Genomic DNA, 21,043 nt, shown 5'->3' on the forward strand with positions numbered 1-21,043 from the left:
GCCATAAATAACTTATGGCAACTCTTTGGTAACAATACTACTACCTCAGTATGGGATAGAGGAATATCAGTGTGACTTGAGATTTCACGTGGGAATGTACTGCACCTCCCTGTCCCAGAACGTCTTTTTATATATTTGCTCATAAATATACCCAGGGATTGCTGTTGGATTTAACTCTTATCTTTTATGATAGTATGTCAGCTATAATTGTAATTTTGCAAACTAAAGTACAAAGAAATACTAGAAAAATTATGTATACCTCACTGAAATGTTCTGCATCTCCACATCTCATTACATCTCATAAATATTTGTTGGCTATTAGTTTATTCCTATATTCAGTATTGAAAATTTGAATGGTTTTTCTATTGTGGGCTAGTCGTGACTGTTATTTATGTTACTTAATTTTAAGATTTAGTGGAACCTTAAAAATATTCTTTTGACTGAACATTGGAAGGTGTCAACCCAAGAACAGCAGTTGGTTTAAATAGCCCTTAATTTTTACATAAAGTAGTGTACATAAAGCTTTAGAAATTTTTCTAGGTAAATTTTGAGGACATTGTCTTATTGCAGTGTACTTTAAAATGTAATGAGTCCCTGTATCCCATAGACTGATTATATTTTTTCATAAATAATTACAGGATTCAATAATGCAAGTAGTGTGCTTCTCAGAAGCATTACGTTAGAATGAGAGTTGGGTGTTTTATCATCCAGCTGGCTTGTGGCAACATCTCTCGGCCGTCTTCCTAATTGTAAAAGTATGGTAAGTATTTGGTAGTTGCAAGTAACTTTCCAGGAATTTTCGACTGGCTTAGTGAATGAAGAAAAAAAAAGTTAATGTGGTTTAATGAAGCCTTAGTGTATTATACAGTATTTGAATAATATTTTACCTTTTAAATACCAAAGTTATTCCACTGCCTTCACATTTGCCACTCGAGTTAACCTACCTTCCTACTTGATTGGGTACTATATGAAATGGAAAAAACATTTAGTTTATGTCAGATGCTTTGTAATTCTGCTATTAACTGTATAAACACAAATGATTTTCATGAGTAACTCGTGATATGTTTTTATTGTATTGCTCCTTTTTTCTGTTTTGGATCTAGTAGCTGCCATGAGGGGCCAAGTAATATTAGATGACATAACTGGCCAAATATGGCCCACAGATTTCAATTTGGACGTGCTCAAAACATCGGATAAATTAACGTAAGTACTCTACCTGCAGGTTATCTATTTTGAAGAGAAGACTCAGTAATTTTGTTATCTGTTAATGGTATAAGAGTCATGTATTTTATTTGGGATGAATCTTGCCTAAATAAAGATAGCTTATATCTCCAGGTGAGTGGGTATTCAAACAAAAGATCAGATGGATGCCTGGATGACCGTCTAGTACACCTGTTCTCCACCAGGTGTGCTTGGAATGTTTTAGCTTGTCAGAATTCTCCTTGCTGTCATTGTGTATGTGTTTATTGGTATTTCATGAGTGTCTGCTGCCATCACGGTATTGCACATTTATTTTTCTTGGATGTCTTCCACTGGAACCAAGGCTAAGAACACCAGGTTCTCTAGGAATGAGGTAGGGACCTGCGAAGGACTTTCTGCTTAAGTTCGTTAGTATAGGAAGAGAAGGGACGCAGATAGGTTGTGAAAGCAACTAGTTAGGTCAGATCACCAACCTGTCATTTATTCCCCTTCTCCAGAAAATAGAATACATCCATAAAACATGAAGCCCCTATGTAAAAATAATCTTGCAAGCTAATTCCATAAGAAATATCCTATTTGCCAATTTAGCCTACTACTTGGCGAAGTTCTTACACCACTTTTTATTATTTTATTACTCATATATTTTCACTTTATCATTTTATAACCTATATATTTGACATCTTTGGACTCTTCTTCATACCGTACTTTATATAACGCATTTAGCCTACATTCCCAAGTTAGCCTGAGTGTAAGTCAACAACAGTACAAACTTAACTTTTCTCTGAATGTTATCGGTGACGTTCATATCCTAAATTCACTATCTTCATAATTATTGCTATTAGTTTCTTCGCCATTTATTTTGATTGTAAAGTAATGAGAGGACAAAAATAAAGAATGAATTTCGGCGATTATTAGTGCATTTGACTCTTTGCCCTCAAAAAAATAAACAAAGCGCAATGCCATCGTTTGAGGAAAATGAATACTAAACATTCACTAATGGGATCATTAACACCAAAGGTAAAAGCGTCAAACAGGAAACAAAACAATCATTAATGCTTCCAAACAAGGTATTTATTCTGTAAAGCAATGCAAAGGCTAAAATAGCCTAAAATCAAAAGATATATACATAATGTGTTGTAGTAGGCTTATATCGAATGTGTAGGCCTATATATATAGAACCTGTTGGTATTCCCACTTGAACATCAGGGGTAGACAAGGTGCAGGGAAGTGGATTTTCCTGCACTGGAATGAATCTCCTTCAACCATTGTTGCAGGGTAGCTGGCTTTTGGTACTTGGGCTTCTCCCTAATTAATTTTGTTTGTATCAGATAAACAGACTTGATTTCTTGTTCAGTTGTAAAATCCCTTTGCTCCAGTCCTTCGATTAAATCTCTTGTCAGCTGGATACCCTCATCTGTAGAAATTCTCTCTTCCACATCTTCGGTTTCGTCTTCACTCAGTTTAATTACATCCTCCTTGTCACCTTGTTTTACCATCTCCAGTATTTCTTGATCAGTTGGCTGATAAACAGCAGGCTCTTCATTATCGATAGTTATCCATTCCTCAATGCTTTCTTCTGTAATCTCTTGTTATTTCAAGACAATTTGGGTTTGGCATATTCCTAGCATACTCTATCAATTCCCTAACCAAAGCCTTTTCATTCGAAACTCTAAATCCACAGAAGTCGGCTTCTTTACCTTCGTCTTCCTGAAACATCAAGCTTGGCCATAGGTTATGCCAGCTACCTTGAGGCGTACTTTTCTCGACTATTCCAGCCAGCAGCTAGTGACTATATCATATCCTTGAAGTTATATTCTTTCTTGAATTCTTCAGGAGGCTTCCCATTATTTAGTGCAACAATGAAACGATGCATAAACTCAGATCTGTATTTAGATTTCATTGACCATAATATGCCCTGGTCACAGTGTGTGCCAAACAATTATCCAAATAAATTTTATTATGAAAATTTATAAGTTTTTTATTAGATTATGTATTACTATAGTTACAAAAAAATAGTATCCTTTCATTGTATTTTATTCTGTTTTTATTTTTGGTTGTTTCTTTTTATATTCTACATTTAATTTTAGGTTGATGCAGGTGGAATTATAAATTTTCTATTAAATTTTGTATTTGTTGCATGTCCATGTAGTTTTTAGCCATAAATGAATTAACTATTTTTGATACTTGGCTTATCATCTGACTGAATGTAAAAAATGTTGTTTCGAAGTTGAGAAATTTTGATAAGGATGCAGAGGAGTGTCCCACTACATGTTTGACCACTGGACTTGTTGGAAACTCTCAGAGTGCTAATGGGATGCTTTTCTGTTTCAGAACTTTGTTGGAAGTGGTGGGTTCTGGCATATCCCAGACCACTGCAATTAGCTGCCATTGTACTTATATGGCTGTAGTCACCTCAGGAGAACCTGGCTCCAATTTAGTATTTGTCATACACCTTGTTGAAAACCGGTAAGAATTGCCATTTTTAGTAATGTATTTTCTTCATCATTTCACTCTACAAGAGAAACATCTGTGAAAGTCTCAATATGTTTACTTTAAATTCACATTAATATATGAATTATTAAAGAATGTAGAAAGTAACAGTTCCAAAGATAACTGTTGCTTTTAGCAAAACTCAAGAACATAATGAATACTACATTGCTCTATGTTTTTATTAATTTGCTGGGTGGTTAGATACTGACCATCTCTTAGATTCAGAAAACATTTCATTCCCTTTTTCAAATCTGTTTATATGTTGGTCTGTAAACCTGAGTTAAGTACTTGGAATTCTTGTTTCAGGTATTACTTACTAAAAAAGACTGTGGAACCATGTACAACACTGGCATTTCATCCTTACCAGGAAAATGTTCTCTTCATAGCAACAGAATCGAGTAGTTTATACAGACTTGATGTCAGTAAGTAATTTATTTTTCCTGTATGCTCTTTTGAGTATAAAGAATATATATTGGTGTTGAAAGATGTTATCATCTAGCTACTTGTATTTCACTGCATGTGAAAATGTACAGTGCTTGGCTATGAGCACAGCCCCTTTTTCTAGTATAATTGTGCTGTTTTATACTTTTTTTTTATTTTTTTGCTCTTTGTAATTGTGGGGGTGGTATGCACTTAGTACAGGTAGGTTGTAAGTTGGGGATAGTTTACAACAGTAAGCTAATCTTATAATGACAGTAGAGCTGTATGTGTACTATTAATCTTATAACATGGTTGTGCATCATGTACCCAGTAATGATATGGTGCTGCATCTATTTATTTTTGTTGACTTTCATTTTTAAGATGATGGAAGTGTCATGCAGATGATAGGGCACACATTTCCAGTGGAAGGAATTCATTCAGGAGCCCGCTCACCTTTGGTTATCTCGTATAATTCAGATGAAGTTCTCCTGTGGTCTTGGCCTTCACTTAATCTTACTAGCAGATTACGGTTAGAGGAAATCGTCCCTGTGAAATGGGTAAGTATTATATTGCAGTGGGTGTCCATTGAAAAATATCTTTTATAGGTTTTATGTTTATCCTTGGTTCATTTTAAATCGTTTTATCATGGCATGGATTAAAATGAAGGGTATATGATCTTGTCTCGTTTTAAGAAGAGTAACTCCTGAAATATTTGAATACCACAGGCTGGTCACGTGTGGCAGCGAGATGAACTTGTTGTCAGCTTTGTGACAGGTGGCATTCTCATATGGCCAAGCCAAAACAGGTCTCAGCAGATTACCATTCATCCTCCTGAAGGATTACAACTGGATTTTACTGCTTATGCTCTGTCAAGGTAAGATCCCATTTTTTATTGTCAATATTGAACGTTTTTTCCTTCAAAGCACTTCTCACACATGGCTGTTGCTAAATAAATGATGGTTCTTACCTTCCCAAAATTATATCTGCATTTCTGTCATGGTCATATTATTGTTTTCAAGACCAAAAGAATAATACAGTATATGTTGAAATATCCTTGCTTGTAATTTGTCTTCTAATATATTCTGAACTTATGGGTAGTGGAGGAGAGTGGCTTGTTGGCGGTGGGAAGAGTCATCTTCTTGTAACATACTCTCTCATAAATCGTTCAGTTGCTCAGGTGGTACAGTTACCCGCCTCTTGTACCGATGTCTTCCGAGTCACCTTTCTACCTGCCATTCATCCGCGGTATTTCCAGGTTTGTGATAAACATATTACTGTTCATAAACAGCATATTGTAATGTAGGAAAACCTTCATTAGAACATAATTAAAGCCAGTTGAATGGCTGCTAGAAAAGTATTTTTAAAGTTCTTGAATGGAGAAGTTAATGAAGTGTTGAGGACTCCACAGAGATATATCATGCTATTAGTTAAGGGTTTTCTGTGATACCTGTTAGCTTGAGACTGAAGTCCATTGAAGGTCCTTAGTTCTAAGATGGGTTTTACCCAGCTCAGAGATTTGATGATTAATTTAGGAAATCATGCTGGCATTGTCAGTAAAATAAGATTAGCACTCAGCTGTTAGTGCTAGTGTGATTATTGACAAATGCGTTCTTCTTTCAAGATTACAGAAGGACAAAAAATTGATCCTTTCACTATCATGTACCTAATAATGTTTTGGTGCTTGATTTTGTTTTCAGGTTTTAGCTGTACTTAATTCAACAGGAATACTTACGGTAATTGATTTTACTACATCGACAAAACTGAAGACATTGCGAGCCCAAAGGTTCAATATTGGTAAGATAATTTCCTGTATATTTGTTAGACATCTCTTATTTGGGTAGTAGGCAGAGTAGGGAGACAGGAGCACATTGATTATTTGGCCTCCTAGTGAAAAGAGCAACAGAATAAAAGTTACTCTTTATGATCCATACCACCCGAAAAGCATGTTACCTAGTTAAATTCCATCAGTTTGATCCTCAACAAATTTTTCCTCGAAGCCCAACTTTTTCAAAGTATTCACTTGACATGACTGGTGTCACGCAGCACTGCTCCCCCGTAGTTCTTAGTGACCGCCATGTGTTGCCCCGGACGCTCTGAATTCAGTCACAGGAAATTTGATTCTTTCCTAGTGGTTAGCTATGGATAACATAAGGGAAATTACCTTTTTTATTTCTTTAAGTTTATCATATGCTTCAATTTTATTACCAGTTGGTGTTGCGGACATATGCTTCAATTTTATTACCAGTTGGTGTTGCAGAGGTTTCCGTTGTGTGTCTCCCACATTGCCGTTAATCCAGGTTGCAGGCCAATCATGACCTTGGATGGCCCGCACATTGCCCTATGCCTATTGGTTTCTTTAATCCAACCAGTCAAAATCGGTTATTGTCAATATGATTCACAGACCCATGCTCCAACCCAGGTCAGGTCGTTCTGTATTGCTTCATTCTCCAAAATGGATGGACTTGGCACTGGTGTTTACCAAGACAAAAAGTGTGGATGACTTCAAGACAGTTCAAAAGCTGTCATTTCCAAATCTTAGATTTTACTAAACTAAGCAATGAATTTGCTCATTTCTTGTACCAGGAGGCCCGGTTGGGAGATTTCTCTGACCCCTGTTCTATGTACAATGTTGGGACAGTGAAATTTATGCATGAAGGGAAAAGCAGTATTCCCAGAACTGCCCCTCCATAAATAACCTAAAAAAAAAAATGCTGTTGCATCCCGATGATTCAGACCTCAGTGATTTCGAATTAGTTAAAACATGCATTTCATGTCTTGTGTTGATATTGCATGGTGCATATTTTTGCTTGGCAGTAGCCTAACCCAGGCCATGTAGGCATGTTTGAAGCCCCCGAACAGGTAAGAGTATGGCACCTTAGGTTAGGTTAGGTCAAGGTCCGTGTGGTTAGGTCATGTTCTATTGGGTATGCAAAACAAAGCATTTTCGTACTTAATTATTGTTATGTTGTAGCAGTAGCATACGCCAGGTCACATGTTCGTATTTGCGGTAAAGATCTCTGGCTTGGCAGGGTCGAGGGGGCAAAGTCCCCACCCTGCCAGGTAAGGGCAAGGCATTCTAGGTTGGTTTAGGTCAAGGTTTGTCTGGTTAGGATGTACATATTTCCTTTGAAATGCCAACTAAAGTAAGGCATAGCCTAGGCCGTACCACATGTCCAAACGTGAACTTGTACCCTCCGACTAAAGATTGCAGAAGGGGGTATTACATGCTCACACATTTGTTGCTTATTGAAACCTTACAATCTGCCATTGTTGCAGTTTCTTTGTTTTTTATTTATTTTTCCAATGTTTGCGGGGGGAAGTTACTGTTTAGGTTCCCTATGTATGTTTTGTTTTGATTTGAGGGGTGTGGGGGCAAGGGCAAATTGCTATTTGTGTTTCTGTCCACAAGTTTCTGTAGTTTGCCCCTGTGCTCTGCAGTCTTTCCTGGATAAGAATGTAGAGGGGGGAGTTAACCAACATTCATTTGTTATTTCATGTACTTTGCCCCATGCTCTACATTCTTTCCCAGGTGTTTGGAATGTAGAGGGGGTGGGGAATAAAATGCCACTAATACTACTTCCATTCTGACCTGCTCTCAATGCTGCCATTTTCCCCCCATCCAAAAGACGTGCTTTCCCAAAAGTGTCCCCATTACCAGCGGTGGAGGAGATACATTTTCATGGTTGGATTTCTTGCTCCCATCCCTATCTCCCTACTCTGCAGCCAATCCACTTACTTTTCAGGTCACAGTCAGTTATATTTTTCCTTGTGCCATGGTTTCATATTTACTTCCAACTAGTCATATTGTATGAATAGGAGGGGGTAATTGCAAATTAACAGAACACAGCATATTATGTGGGAGTGAGTTAGTTATAAATGATTTGTTTAACCAGACCTCTGAACTCTTTTAGGGTTCTTCTCGGGCTGGGAGACTGCATTCCAATTACAGAGAGATTTTGTGTCCAGAGGCTGGAAAATAAAATTAAATTTAAAATATTGAGATGATTTTAAACAAGGTTGGAAGAGCAATTAGTAAGAGAAGTAGTAAATATGACTTATAATTTTCATAAGTTAGTTCACCAAGTCATACCTGTAGAATGTCCGACTCACTGGAAATGTTTTTTATGGAAAGAGAGGAACTAGGAGAAGTTTAAAAAGTTGGATAGGTTAGTAAGAAGAAACCAAAGGGAATGGATTAAAAGTAAAGAGGAGAAAGCAATATTGCCCCTAAATGGAAAATCTGGCTTAAGATCATTGTTCTTTGTTTTTGTGTTGTTGCCAAATGGAAAACTAAGGGAATTTTTTACTGTAGACTAAGCTTTTCATTATTATCCTAGAACATCATTAGTGTTATGGTATATAAACTGCAGTTTAATAAGTACAGTATTGCCATATTACTGCTGGGGGACAAAAACGAAAATGAACACATAGCATTAGTAAATATGCCAACTCATGGTGTGCTGAGCTTTTAGAACTTGGTTGATTGCACAAGCTTTTCAAAAACCACAGTTTGCACTTAGTGCAATAAAATTCTTTTTTAGGCGTTAATTAAAACTGTAGCTTACCAGATTGCTGCTATCCGACTATGATTTACAGGATTTCCAGCGCAAAAATCCAAATTCAGTTGCTTCAGGATCTAATCTTTTTGTTTCCTTGGAAGCTCACGTGATATTTGATTCTTGTAATGTAAGCTAACGAAATAATTACACTCTAGTTTCAGTGAATGTCAGTGAAGATGGAAGTTTCCTTGCGGTCACCTATGCAAACAGCACGACAAAACTGTATCCAACTAGAGCTTTATTTCCTAGTGATTCCAGTGACAAAATGCAAGATTTGGTTCCTGAGGTTAAATTCCAAGTGATTGAGAACAGAAAACCTGACAAGAGACTAGAGGAAGAGAAACTGAAGAAAAGGGAAAAATTTAAGAAATTACGTGTAGGTATTGCAGTTGCATGTGCACAAAAAATTGGGCGTTCTTTATTATTAATATTACAAAGTCATTTAACTAAATCACTTCATCATATTTATGAGATTTCTAAGGATGGCTTGAAGGATTTGTGTTTGAATGAGACAAACATTTAAAAAGGAAGACAGTTTAAGGAAATTGGCAAGCAAGTGGGAAGAGGCCTGAAAGAATTAGTGATAGGTAAAAATCCGACAGCAGTACAGTTGCAGGCTGAAGAAAACTGCAGGCAACCGTTTCCACTGCCTACAGTGTGACACCATGCATGGCCCACTATAGATTACATCTTTTTTTGTAGGGACGAATTCTTTATTTCAGTTCAATAGACCAAATCCAATTCCTTAGAATTAAAACCTAATTTTTTTTTTACACATCATGGATTCATGAACAAAATCTTAGCCACACACCAGCTGCATATATAGTAGATTGATTGAGTGACCTATCTGTCATTTGTCCTTTTAGCCCTGAGCTATATTGCACTTTACCTTTTACTTTTCATGCATTTGCTTTTGGCATTTCATTCCTAGTGGCCTAATTCATTAACTGTCTTCTTCAGGTTTCACCTAAGAACAAATCAGGCTAGCCTTATGGCTTCCTCTCTCATTCAAGAACAAATCTTCAAGGCTAACCTAATAAGTTTCATCTATCTTTTAAAAACAGTTCTTACATTCTAGCCTTGGTCCTGTTAAACTGCTTTGGAACTCAATTTCATCTTCCAGGAGCTTTTGGAAAAGACCAAGTGGTATGAGATTCTTCGGGAATTTAATGAATACCCAGATAAGTATAGAAGCATAATATGGGTTTCCATCCTAGATTTGCCCCGAAATTACTCTGTCTTTAGTGATCTTTTAGACAAAGGTGTACATCCAGCATATGAGAGAATACAAGATGTACTGAATTTGTCTGATGGAGCCTTACTGAAGATGTTAAAAGGGTAAGTATATCCCTTACAAAGATTTATCAATAAAGAATTGTATGCCTTGGTATGATATTCTTGGTACTCATGTCTGTCCACTTACATCCAACAAAATTTCATGTGAAAATAACTAAAAGATTGTTGCTGCGTGATTTTGTATTGCTATGTGAAGCATCTTTTTTATATTTTGAAACTTATGATTACTTTTATTTATTTACCTTCAGCATCTGTGACTAGTTTATGTAATGCACAGTAGCCCATAAGTAGAACAGAATCTCAACTCTGTGCACATTCATATGAATTATATATACTTCCAAAAAATTATTCTTTTTAATTAATCATTTATATAGTGAGAGAGATGTGATTTTCCATTGTATTGTGCTTTATTTTTAGTCTGCAGATCTTAGCATGGTGCAGTGATCGATTATAGAACAAAGCCTTTCTAGTGAATGAAAGCTTTTTATATATACCTATACTTTTTCATTTTTTAATTTATATTATTCTTTCCTTTTAGCACATTATCAGCTTTAGCTCACTGGGCTCCATTTCTAGCAAGCGTCGAATACTTGCCAGAATTTGTGTTTCCCTTCGTAAAATTCTTTCACAGCAACCCATTGCTCTGCTTTGAAGCTGTAACAACTGTTATATGTAAGTAGGAACCTTCTTTTTACTTTAGTTCTTTAAATAATACAAAATATAAATAGTAGTTCGAAGCAAAAGGTGAATGTTTCTCTGCATTAGTAATTTTGATTTTTATGGCAAATGCACGGAATTTTCGTTGTAATATGAAAAATCATATTTTATTTTATTTTCCAGTAAACTGGTGCCAGTCCTGGTTTGAATTTTGGCCCAAGCCTGGTGTGTTGGTACTTAATGTGATTGAGCAACTGATCTGTGACAATGATTCTCCCTTACTTGCACATTTGATGAGACTGAAGGTTACTGCTGAAGAATATGCTTGGTCTCTTCTCGTGAATGCTTTTTCTAGAGTAAGTATTGAGCAGAAAATTATTTTTCTTTGCGTAGCTTTTTGTAGTGTTAACCAAGTTTTCAAGCTTGTAAATTTCATTGTCGCAAATTTTGTTCTTGAAGATCCAAATTCACAAACTGAAAATGCCTGTGCACCGGTTTTACGCGAGACACTTGCTGGTGCATGTCAGATTAAGTCTGTTATAACTTTAGAGATGTTCCTTTTAGATTCTTGTTACCTTTTTCACTAGATCCATTCTGACAGTAAAGCATTTACTTGCTTACTTCAGTAAGGGTACCGCCTTCAGTGTATCTTGAGTGCCATACTTTATACAGTGCAGTATTTAGTTTCCTGTGGCTTTGTTTTGGCTCCCAGATGTATCGTATTTTGTCGTTTTACTTTACACCCATTCTGTCTAGTCCTCCCAGCTGTCCAATTCCTCCATCTTGAACCAGGTAGAATCCTCACCCTTCTCATTTATGAATAAAACTTTGTTGAAAGGTGCAACTGTAACTCATTTATTTTATGATAATTAGTACAGTACCTAGAATCTGTTGATCCATTTGTACAGTACTTTGTTTAGTGTCAGGAAAAACCTTGTGATGATAGCAACTATTGGTTTCAGCTGTCTGAACAACATATTTAATATTCAGTACATTGGCATCATGTGCGGAAAAATTATGTATGGTTAGTTCCAGGCACCTGGATAAAACTTGAAGATTCATAATATGTATTTTCTTTGTACAGTAGTCTTGTGCATGTCCTCAGATCTTGAAGGCATGTTGGCAGGCTCTTCAAAACTCTGCCTTTCAGTGTACAGTACAAGCCATTATTTTGACATTTTCTAAAACACTGAGAGTCTTGTTACTTGTGACTAGATATTAGAAAGAAAGCCTTAACAATAGTGACATTTTTCCCAATTTTGTTATCTAACGCTGTTTTTCCTTAACAGGTTGTATCTAACGAAGATTGGCTTGTGCTTTGGGACCACATACTCTCCAACCCACCTGCTTTTCTCCCTTGTGTAGCAGCTGCATTCATACTGAAATCCAGACAAACCATCCTCACTTGTTCAGATTCTTATGAAATCAAGGTGGGTTTTTCTTTTTAGTTTTATGTATGGTTAGAATGCCTTCAAGGATATCTACCATACTCAGTATTAGTTCTCTGATGTTCAGTTTGACAGGATGTTGCAAAATAAATTGGTTATTTGTTGAAAATCTGCATCATCTGTTGCATAATGTATTCATAAATCTGGATACCTTTACATGTTTGTCTCCCACACAGTATTTATTGAAACAAATGCAAAGTTGTGCAGATATCATGACATGAGCTTCTGTGTTTGTAACCTTATTGTATCAATATTGTTCGGTCCTTTTGATTTTGTTACTGTACTGATAGGTTAAAACTGAATTAACCTACAAATTGGTTTAAATATTGAAGAACTGTTTAATTGCATTTTCATTGCAGCTCTCATGTTAGGCAAGAAATGTAAAAGTTTGTGCTTTTTGTAATTACATTTTCTTTTGTTTAGACGTATCTTAGTCAAGAATCTTGGATGTCTGTCAGGCCGGTTTTAGATAAAGCGTACATTCTGTACGCAAGAAGCAGTAGCAGTAGTCTCCCTAAGGATAAGTTTGGTCAGTTCACGGCTCTTCCCAGGGGAGGCCTGCCTTTCTTCAGCATTGGGCCAAGAGATGCCAGAGATGAAGAGGTAATGTTGAAAATCCAGTTTTGAAAGTTTAACAATAGATGGTAAAATGTTTTTATACAATTTTAGGGGTTTATAGGTTATTTGTAACATTTGCTTTGTTGTTTTTTATAGAGAGAAAAGTTGGAGCGGAGTCTTCGCAATAAGAGTTCTGTCCTTCCTTCTCCATTACGCCAGAGAGTCAGCCCGAGCCCTAGAACTGATGGAATATTTGCCAAGAAGCAAGAGGATATGGGTAATTATCATTACTATATTATTAGCTCTTTCAACCAGGCCACCATGGTAAAGTTCATGGATTTCATACGGTTGACATGAAGGTTTTGTTTTCAATACTGAAATTTATATTTTATTCACGAAATTTTAGTCCTCTAATAATATAACAACTGCATGAAATAAGGAAGGTGAAGAATCGTACAACATTTCTTAACTGATTTGTTTTTAGAATTAGATATTAGCTGTCCAGATGTAGTCACACTTAAACTTAGCAGACCCTTTGGGGATCTGGCTTTTTGATAAGTAACAAAGACCCTAAATTATAGTCTGCACTTGAATATTTTTTAAATATGTTACAGCTAACAGCAATTCCCTATAGTTCCTAACCTGAACTAACCTATACTTTACTCTTACCATTCCATTCATGAGATTTATCTAAAAATATGACCTCTAAAATGGTAGCATAGCAAAAAAATAATCGTGATAATGGAGCTGATAAGTACCGAAGTTCATCAAGTTGAGGTGCTACTAATATTTCTCAACTCTCGAAGTGAATTTCCATTTGAAATAGAAAAATACAGGTTGTTTAGTCTTGAACATGTCGGTGATCATTACTTGTTCTTGAAAATTGATACAGTAAAAAAATTTTTAATTGTATTTTTCCTAACTTACAAAACTAAAGGTCTTTACATAGGGATTTAGCTTGTGGGATTGAGATAGGACGGTTGGTTAATTTTCAGACAAGGTTGTTAACTACTGATGGTAGGCGGGGAAGCCCCGCCCACTCGTTGGTCTGAACTCCACTTTGCCTTTCAGCCCAGGTATCAGAATGAGGGGTGACTGAGGTAGGCTGTAAATGTAAAGACCTTCAGGTTTGTGTGTTAGGAAAAATAAAATTACTAGAAAATTTTCTATATTTTCCTACACAAATTCAAACGTTCAGTCTTTGCATAGGAGACTTACCATTGGAGGGTGAAGTCTGAGTAACTCTCTAAACTGACTGCTTTGGTTCTACCCACCTGGGAATACCTTCCTGGTCTGGAAGAGCTGAGGAAGTAATCTCACACTTCTAGTTTGTTGTACTTATGTTGCAACTGCTAGACTTCTGGGCTTAAAGTAATGAGTTGCATCATTACTTTGAAAAAAGGCTTGGAAGAACCTAAGACTGTTGGAGGCAATAAAACTGAACATTGTTCACCTTACAATGATTTTTAAATTTTCCAGGCAGTTTTCTATGATCATCTGCGTGGCAGAGTGATACCAAGGAGTGTATGTGAGGCGTCTCAGAATGTTACTGAACAACAGTGATACGTCTCAAAGTATCTCAGGTATAGTTCATCCAAAGGGAACGCCCATGTATACTGTAGCAGTACGAGCAGAAGAGCAGCAGTTTCGTGTCTCCGTGACAGAGGGCAAGCCTCCTTGCAATCATGATGCCAGTTGCACATAGTTTACGATACCTCTTTGTCTGCTGTATCTTTTAGGTCGTCCGTGATAATGTGGCCCAAAGACGGAAATTCATGCACGAATTCCAGACGATGATTGCCGAGGAAAATTTGTGCTTCTGCAATATGCTTAAGCAATCTCGGGAACAGCAACATACCCTGGGTCTTGGTTTCGTTGTATAGGATATCAAATTCCTCTGCACATTGGTGGCAAGTGTCAGCATAACAGAGGTTGTTTATTGTTGTTTCATTGATAGTACAACCGATTTGGTGTGAGTTCAGTTTGACATTCAGGGCATCTGTGTATGTATTAAACAGGTATGGAGAGAGAATGCCCCCTTGCTGGAGCCTGTTTAGGGAGCCGAAGGTGTACGACAATATGTTACCCCATTTGAGACAATTTCTGTGTGGAGAACCAACAACATAAAATGCCAATTAAATATAGAGATATGCCTCGTTTGTGCAGCTTGAGGAAGAGCTTCAGGTAGTTTATTCTGTCAAATGCTTTTCTCACATCCACAGAACATAGGAAAACAGGAGAGGCTGATGATAGGTAATAGTTCAGGAGTTCTTTCAGAAGAGGTAATAGCACAGCAATTCTTTCAGAAGAGTTTCAGGACACTGATGTGCAGGTATCTGTTGTTCTGGTACCACACACCTTTAATGATCTTCCAGGTGTGCACCCTCCCTAGGAAATGCGTCCAAAAAACAAGAGCACCTCAAGAGGGGGAGTGCCAATGGCACTCCTAAAAAGAGGTTCCTGTCATCTAGCTACCACATGCTAGCCCTCTCCTCACTTCCTCCAACATAGGAAGATCAGAGACCCATCTCCTGGTCCTACAGCTACACCATGGCCAGTATGTCATCCTGGGTATGGTCAGAGCAGATACCAGCAGGTCCCTTGAGCCTAAGAGTGATCATTAAGTTTAAAAGAGACTCGGCCTCCACATCACCTGTAAAAAGAAGTTGGGATAGATTGTTTATTACACTCGTCATGGTGTTACATACAATAATAAGTGAGGATCAACCTCAAAAAGTAGAGAAACTGAGTACACAGTTTCTTCTTCCCTGGACAGCACCTAACCCAGCGGTTTCCTCTTCAGAAGTGCTAAAGTGATTGAGGGGTTTGTATATAATTATAGCACACACAAGTCACACAAAAATATATCAAAAAAAAAAAAAAAAAAAAAAAAAAAAAACAGCAGTCAGTCAGAGAAGCACAGAGACGTCTTCACATGAGGGCGGCCAAAAGCAGATTGGCGTGCAGACCAATAAGTGGATGGGGCTTTCCCCCTAACGTCAGTAGTTAATGACCTTGTCTGAAAGTTAAATAGTCTTTCCAGCTCACATCCACATGCTAAATCTCTATGTAAAGACCTTCAGGTTGTATTTTTTAGGAAAAAATGGTGTTTAGGATGTAAATATCGGACTAAAACCAACCAATGTTCTTGGGTCCTGTATACTGTATTAACCTTTTGAATAAAAGCTGAATTGAATTACTTTTCTCAACTTTGTGAAGTCCCAATTCTTTTTTAAAAATGGGTCGCCTCTGTGGCATATTTACATGTTAACTTGACTGCAGTGTTCTGTAATTTTGAAGTAAGGTGAGCTTTCACTCATTTCTCACTTTTTTTTTTTTAAATAAATAAATGATTCAACTAAGAGAATGAATTTTCTGTGCCTTGCCATATTATAATTTCAAGGGCAGTTTCAGTTAACTAATTCTGTTTTTTCTTCCAGTGTACTTAATAGGTAGGAAGGAACTTCAGAAACAAGAGGAAGAATGTCTCGATAGCATTAGAAACCTTCGGAAGAGACATTTAGCAGTTGCCAAGGAAAACTTAAGTTAGTTCTGTTGAATCCCCGTGACACCAAGTAGTGTGTTGGCTGTTTACGACATTGATGTTTAAGAGCACCTCGGGAATTAAGTGAACATTTGAAAAGTGTGGTGTTAAATGTTGCCAATGCAATGCAGTGCCTTAGCTGAGGAAACCATTATTTTTGTAAAAATATTATAGTTTGCAAGTAGTCAGAGATTTTGATTTTTATAGTTTAATTTACTTGATGTGGAGTAAACAAATACTGCCATTATTGGCCAAACAGAGGCGTCACTGCTTACACTGTGCTGAACAGGGCACAATAATGATAATTTTAAAAGACTCCTTTTATCATCCCTTCTCTGCCAAATATCTTATTTTTTCATATTCCCTTTAGTCCAAAAAGGTTTTTTTTTTTTATATTCCCTTTAGTCTCTTTTATTGCTGCGCAGCTGTAGTTTTCCATTCATTTAAAAACAAGTCCTTCAAGCCAGCCTCACTCTAATTTCAAAATGTATTCAGTGTCTAGTGTAACTACTGTACTTGATAATAGCTATCGTAAAACTGCATTATTCCCACACGTATACAAACCCTTGGTCTTTACACGTGGGGATTTACTTTCAGCGCAAGCTGGAGCCGGCCATTTAACTTAGAACAAGGTGGATATTGGCTACTGACAGAAGGCGAGGAATCTACAGTTTTTCGTTCGTCCTTAGCCAAGATTCGCTCTGCAAAGATGAAAATGCACGTCCATGCAGATGTTGCACTGCCGTGTCCTTTTTACAATTGTTGCACAACCAAGGTACAGCTCTCTTTGGTTGCTTTTGCTGTTTTCTTCCATCTTCTATCTTTGGACATGACTTGGAGTTTCTTCTACTTAGCCTGAGTGAGTGTGAAGTATATGGATGTTTCTTCATTCCTTCACATTCCCACTCGAAAACATTGCCACGGCAGGGCACGTCCACGGCCGCACCCCCATCCACGTTCATGTGAAGGTTTAGAGAAGAACAAGACAGCTCTACTGAGAGTTTTTCCTCTGTTAATGTGAAGGTTTCATAGTGGATGGATCACTCTTCAGAGAATGTTCATCACCACAATGATGGCGTGGATGGTTGGCTGACATCCATGGGACGTATGTAACAGCCTCCCCTATGTTCATGCAGTTGCGATCAAGATCAACTCATATCTGTGGTTCTGTGGGGCTGTGCCTCCACTCTACCTTTTAAGAAAGTTCCCTGGCGAATGAGATTGCCCTTCCAAGAGCGATTCTACCCCCACGGTCGGGCAAATGGCATTGACAAGGCTTCCGTGAATGTCATTGATGGGATTCCTGTGAACGTCATTTGGAACACAGCACCAAGTTCATGTGAATAGTGGGCATGTTTTGCTTTCCCTCATGAAGGGTGGAAGAAGTGGGAGCTGTGAGCAGCAGCAGCAACTTCAACTGTCCCTCTCCTGACTGAGTCCGTTCCTGACATATGAGGGAACATGGCCAGGAGTGCTTCCCTCATAGCAGCTTTTTTTGCAGCCACATTATACGACCATCCTTCGGTATCTGTACAATGTTGTCTCCTCTTTCCACAGATCATCTGTGGCCTTCATTTACGGTCGATTCTTCAGTCTTTGGATTGGCTCAAATGTATTCTGCTCCTCCCTCTCAAGTTCCCTCGACCTTTCACGATGACTCAGTTGTATCGTCGGCTGGAGTCTTTCGAGGTTTTGTATCAAGTGTTCGAGACTTGTGACTACTGATCCATTTAGGGGTGCACACAGGGAAACAAGAGTGTGCCAGGTAGAAACGTCAGGAGCTAGGATCGGTCCTCTCCTTTTTTCAAGTCGCCCTCGCCCTCAGAACGATACTCTTGGAATCAGTCTTAGCCAATGGCCATCGTACAGCCAAGTTTTGCAATAGATTCGAGAGGTGCCAATGATTGCTTCAGTCCTGCTTGGTCACCTGTCGCAACCAGGGAGGCCTGTTCTTCTTGGGCAGTTTCTCCTCCTTCATTCACTTCATTCAAGATTGAAGGGATTCTGGTCTTCAGTAAGGTATCCCCATTCCTTCCCTTCCTTTCTCAGAAAAGTGAGACAGGACTTAGCCTAATGGTTAGATGACAGAGATGATAGACGACAGAGATCTTCTTGGAGTGTTGTTACTCACTTCCCCTCCGCCCCTCGGGAGATACTTGTGCCTCAAGGCATGAACCACAAGGCAGTCACCTGCGCTTGAAGAGGTTAGGTTGGTTTGGGTACTGAATCTAACCTAAACTAGCCTATCCTAACTAATTCTAGCTTAACCTTACCAAACCTGCACATCAATATCCTGGAACTTTGTGCCAGTATCCTGGAACTTTGTGCCTTATGGCATCAACCAGAAGGTAGTCACCTGCTCTTCAAGGGGCAAGGTTGGGTTAAGTGCCTAGCCTATACTAAACCTAGCCTAACCTGACCTGTGCACCTCAATAACCTGAATCTCCTTAGCTCTCCAAGCCTCAGGATCTGAGGCTAGGCATTCCATGGTGATGTTAAGGAACAGTACCATGGCAGTTCCTTAGTCAACAAGAGGGTTGGTGGCCCCTAGTGTCCTATTATATCAATTGACAGTGCGGTTGCACAGGTTTGAAGTAGCACACTCAGCACAGCGGTCAACCAGACACATTCTAAGGAAGATGGATGTATGACAGACAAGTTCAGTCACTAAGGTCGGTGTTAGCAACAACTGGTTTTGACACCTCTATGTTGGGAAGACGGTCGGGTTAGTCCTTCAATTTCAACACACCAAAGTTGTTACTGTTCAGCTCTGTTTTTTCAGACCATGGTCATAACAGACTTTGACCATACCACATTGATTCTCGTTTGGTCAGAGAAGTTTAGCAACGATTGGGTCTGGTCAGTATTTGGATAGGTGACCTCCTGGGAACACTAGATGCTGTTGATGTCTAGGAGATGTCTTTCGCATCAAGAATTCAAGTCTTGGGCTTACGACTTCCCGTTCTTCTGTCTGATTCTTTGGGAGATCAACAGTGTATGAGCATTACGTTTCTAAGGACCTTAAAGGCTACCAAGTGCCTTAAGGCCATTTGCGTTACCACTTAAGGCCTCACCTTCAACTGAGTGCCAGCAACTTGTTTTTGGTCCCGACTCAGCTGAGAAGTGGTGTCTAGGAGCTCTGTTTCTTTTGACTTTACATGTGATCAAATGGACGTATTCCACAGCTGACATGGCAGACAACATATGTTCCTGACAAGATTTCGTAAGATCAGAGGCATTGGTGTGCCCATAGCATTCAGGAAGAACCTATCAGACAGGTACTAAGAACGGGAATGCAGTCACAACAGACATTTGTCCCATTTTTACCTTTTTCCTTGGGTTCTGTGGTGGCTGCTCAACAGTCATGTAGATCACCAAGCTCTTGGACAGTTAGTGAACTGTCGTGCTGGACGAGCGTGCATGCAGGTGTTCTAGATGACTGAATATCCTATCTGTAATCTAGCTCTTTTTGGATTAATATGAGTGGGACTGACAATGAGCAGACCCGTTGGTTATCTTCAGCTTTATTGTTCAACAATATGGGTTCATCCAAGCCTATCTTTGAATCAGTGATGTTACCTTCCATTTATTCGAAGGCCCAGAAGTGTGGCAGTTGAACATCACACATGTTCAACGGATCAGAGGCATGGGCCTCCTTCCTTAGATCTTTTATGACCGGAAAAGAGTCCCCAGGTGAGGCAAACTACCAGTCAGTTCAGAGATTTGCTCAGAATCCTCCCATCAAGGAGTAAGTCTCCCACATGTAAAGACAGGGTTTGTATATGGGTAGGAACAAATGACAAATTTTTAAAGTAATTTGTATTTTCCCTAACATACAAACCTGAGGTCTACATAAATGGCCAACTTCTTGTTTCCTGGGCCAAAAAAGTAAAATGAATGCTTACCAACTGGATGGAGGAGATTCCTCCCCTTCCGTCAGTAGCGAACTACCAACATCCACCTTGTTTTAAATTAAACGGCCGGCTCCAGCTTGTGCTGAAAGTAAATCCCCATAAGTAAAGACCTCAGGCTTGTATGTTAGGAAAAATACAAATTATTTTTAAAATTTGTCATATTACAAGTAATACAAACATTTTTTCAAGTCTACTCATGTTGACTTGAGAACTGGTACCCTTTAATAGGTGACACTTCATTACCCTGTTTTGCTTGAATCCCATACCAGCCTTGATTACGTTATTGTACATTAGTTTGAACAGACCATCAAGGAGGGCTAACCTAAAGGGCCTGTTCTCAAATGAAAGGTGAAGATTCAAGCAAGATACAGCAAATTTGCCAAAGAATACTATAGATGACTTTATCACAGAATCTGGACAGTTGAAAATATGATGACAACCACTCTTGCTGACCTTCCACCAAGGTGTCTAATCTCTTCAGGTATTGGTTTCTCAAATTTTCATTTTTATTAATGAACAGGTCTTGCAGTGGCTCACAGAAGGGCTAAACTATTTTTAATTGTAATTATTCATCCTGGTGGCAAGGTACTTGCCTTGGAGAATACCATAAGCTTGTTTCATCCTTGCACATATCTCCTGCTAACCAATTATTGGTAAGAAACAACATTCAATTAAAATGTACTGCTGTTTGTTTAGTGTACAAAGACAGATATTTAAAAAAGTTATGATATGAATTCTTTATTAAAAATCATTTCTACATGAAAATCTTTGTAAAATATACCTCTCCCACATCAAAATCACAGTTGCTGGGCATTCATCCAAAACCTTGAAAATGCAAGCTGCAAATTTTGTCAAACATACTCAAGCCCAAAGGGCAGAATTCAAGGAGAGAACATTTTTTGTCAAATCCATGTGGAATTATAATTGCCAAGACAAATAATTGCATAAAGTAATCCT

The 21,043-nt window shown here is 38.2% G+C and overlaps 1 protein-coding gene across 3 annotated transcripts in view; it reads left to right on the forward strand.

Annotated features, from left to right (window-relative positions):
- The window catches only part of LOC136849951 (TBC1 domain family member 31), a 203,547-nt gene extending 187,060 nt beyond the window's left edge, over positions 1-16,487 (forward strand). For 2 of the 3 annotated variants that reach the window (XM_067123475.1, XM_067123474.1), the window contains 16 exons: positions 639-760; positions 1,107-1,203; positions 3,532-3,666; positions 3,997-4,112; positions 4,492-4,667; positions 4,836-4,984; positions 5,209-5,365; positions 5,808-5,904; positions 8,825-9,045; positions 9,793-10,007; positions 10,504-10,637; positions 10,806-10,978; positions 11,912-12,052; positions 12,494-12,673; positions 12,785-12,905; positions 16,069-16,487. In XM_067123475.1, coding sequence (XP_066979576.1) covers positions 1,112-1,203; positions 3,532-3,666; positions 3,997-4,112; positions 4,492-4,667; positions 4,836-4,984; positions 5,209-5,365; positions 5,808-5,904; positions 8,825-9,045; positions 9,793-10,007; positions 10,504-10,637; positions 10,806-10,978; positions 11,912-12,052; positions 12,494-12,673; positions 12,785-12,905; positions 16,069-16,178 — 2,217 coding nt within the window. In that variant the 5' untranslated portion in view covers positions 639-760; positions 1,107-1,111 and the 3' untranslated portion in view covers positions 16,179-16,487. Of the gene's footprint in view, positions 1-638; positions 761-1,103; positions 1,204-3,531; positions 3,667-3,996; positions 4,113-4,491; positions 4,668-4,835; positions 4,985-5,208; positions 5,366-5,807; positions 5,905-8,824; positions 9,046-9,792; positions 10,008-10,503; positions 10,638-10,805; positions 10,979-11,911; positions 12,053-12,493; positions 12,674-12,784; positions 12,906-16,068 lie in introns of all 3 variants that reach the window. The other variant, XM_067123473.1, reaches the window with a different exon arrangement.
- The last annotated feature ends 4,556 nt before the right edge of the window (positions 16,488-21,043 follow it).

This window comes from Macrobrachium rosenbergii, chromosome 21 (assembly GCF_040412425.1).
Source record: "Macrobrachium rosenbergii isolate ZJJX-2024 chromosome 21, ASM4041242v1, whole genome shotgun sequence".
Classification (NCBI taxonomy): Eukaryota; Metazoa; Arthropoda; class Malacostraca; order Decapoda; family Palaemonidae; genus Macrobrachium; species Macrobrachium rosenbergii.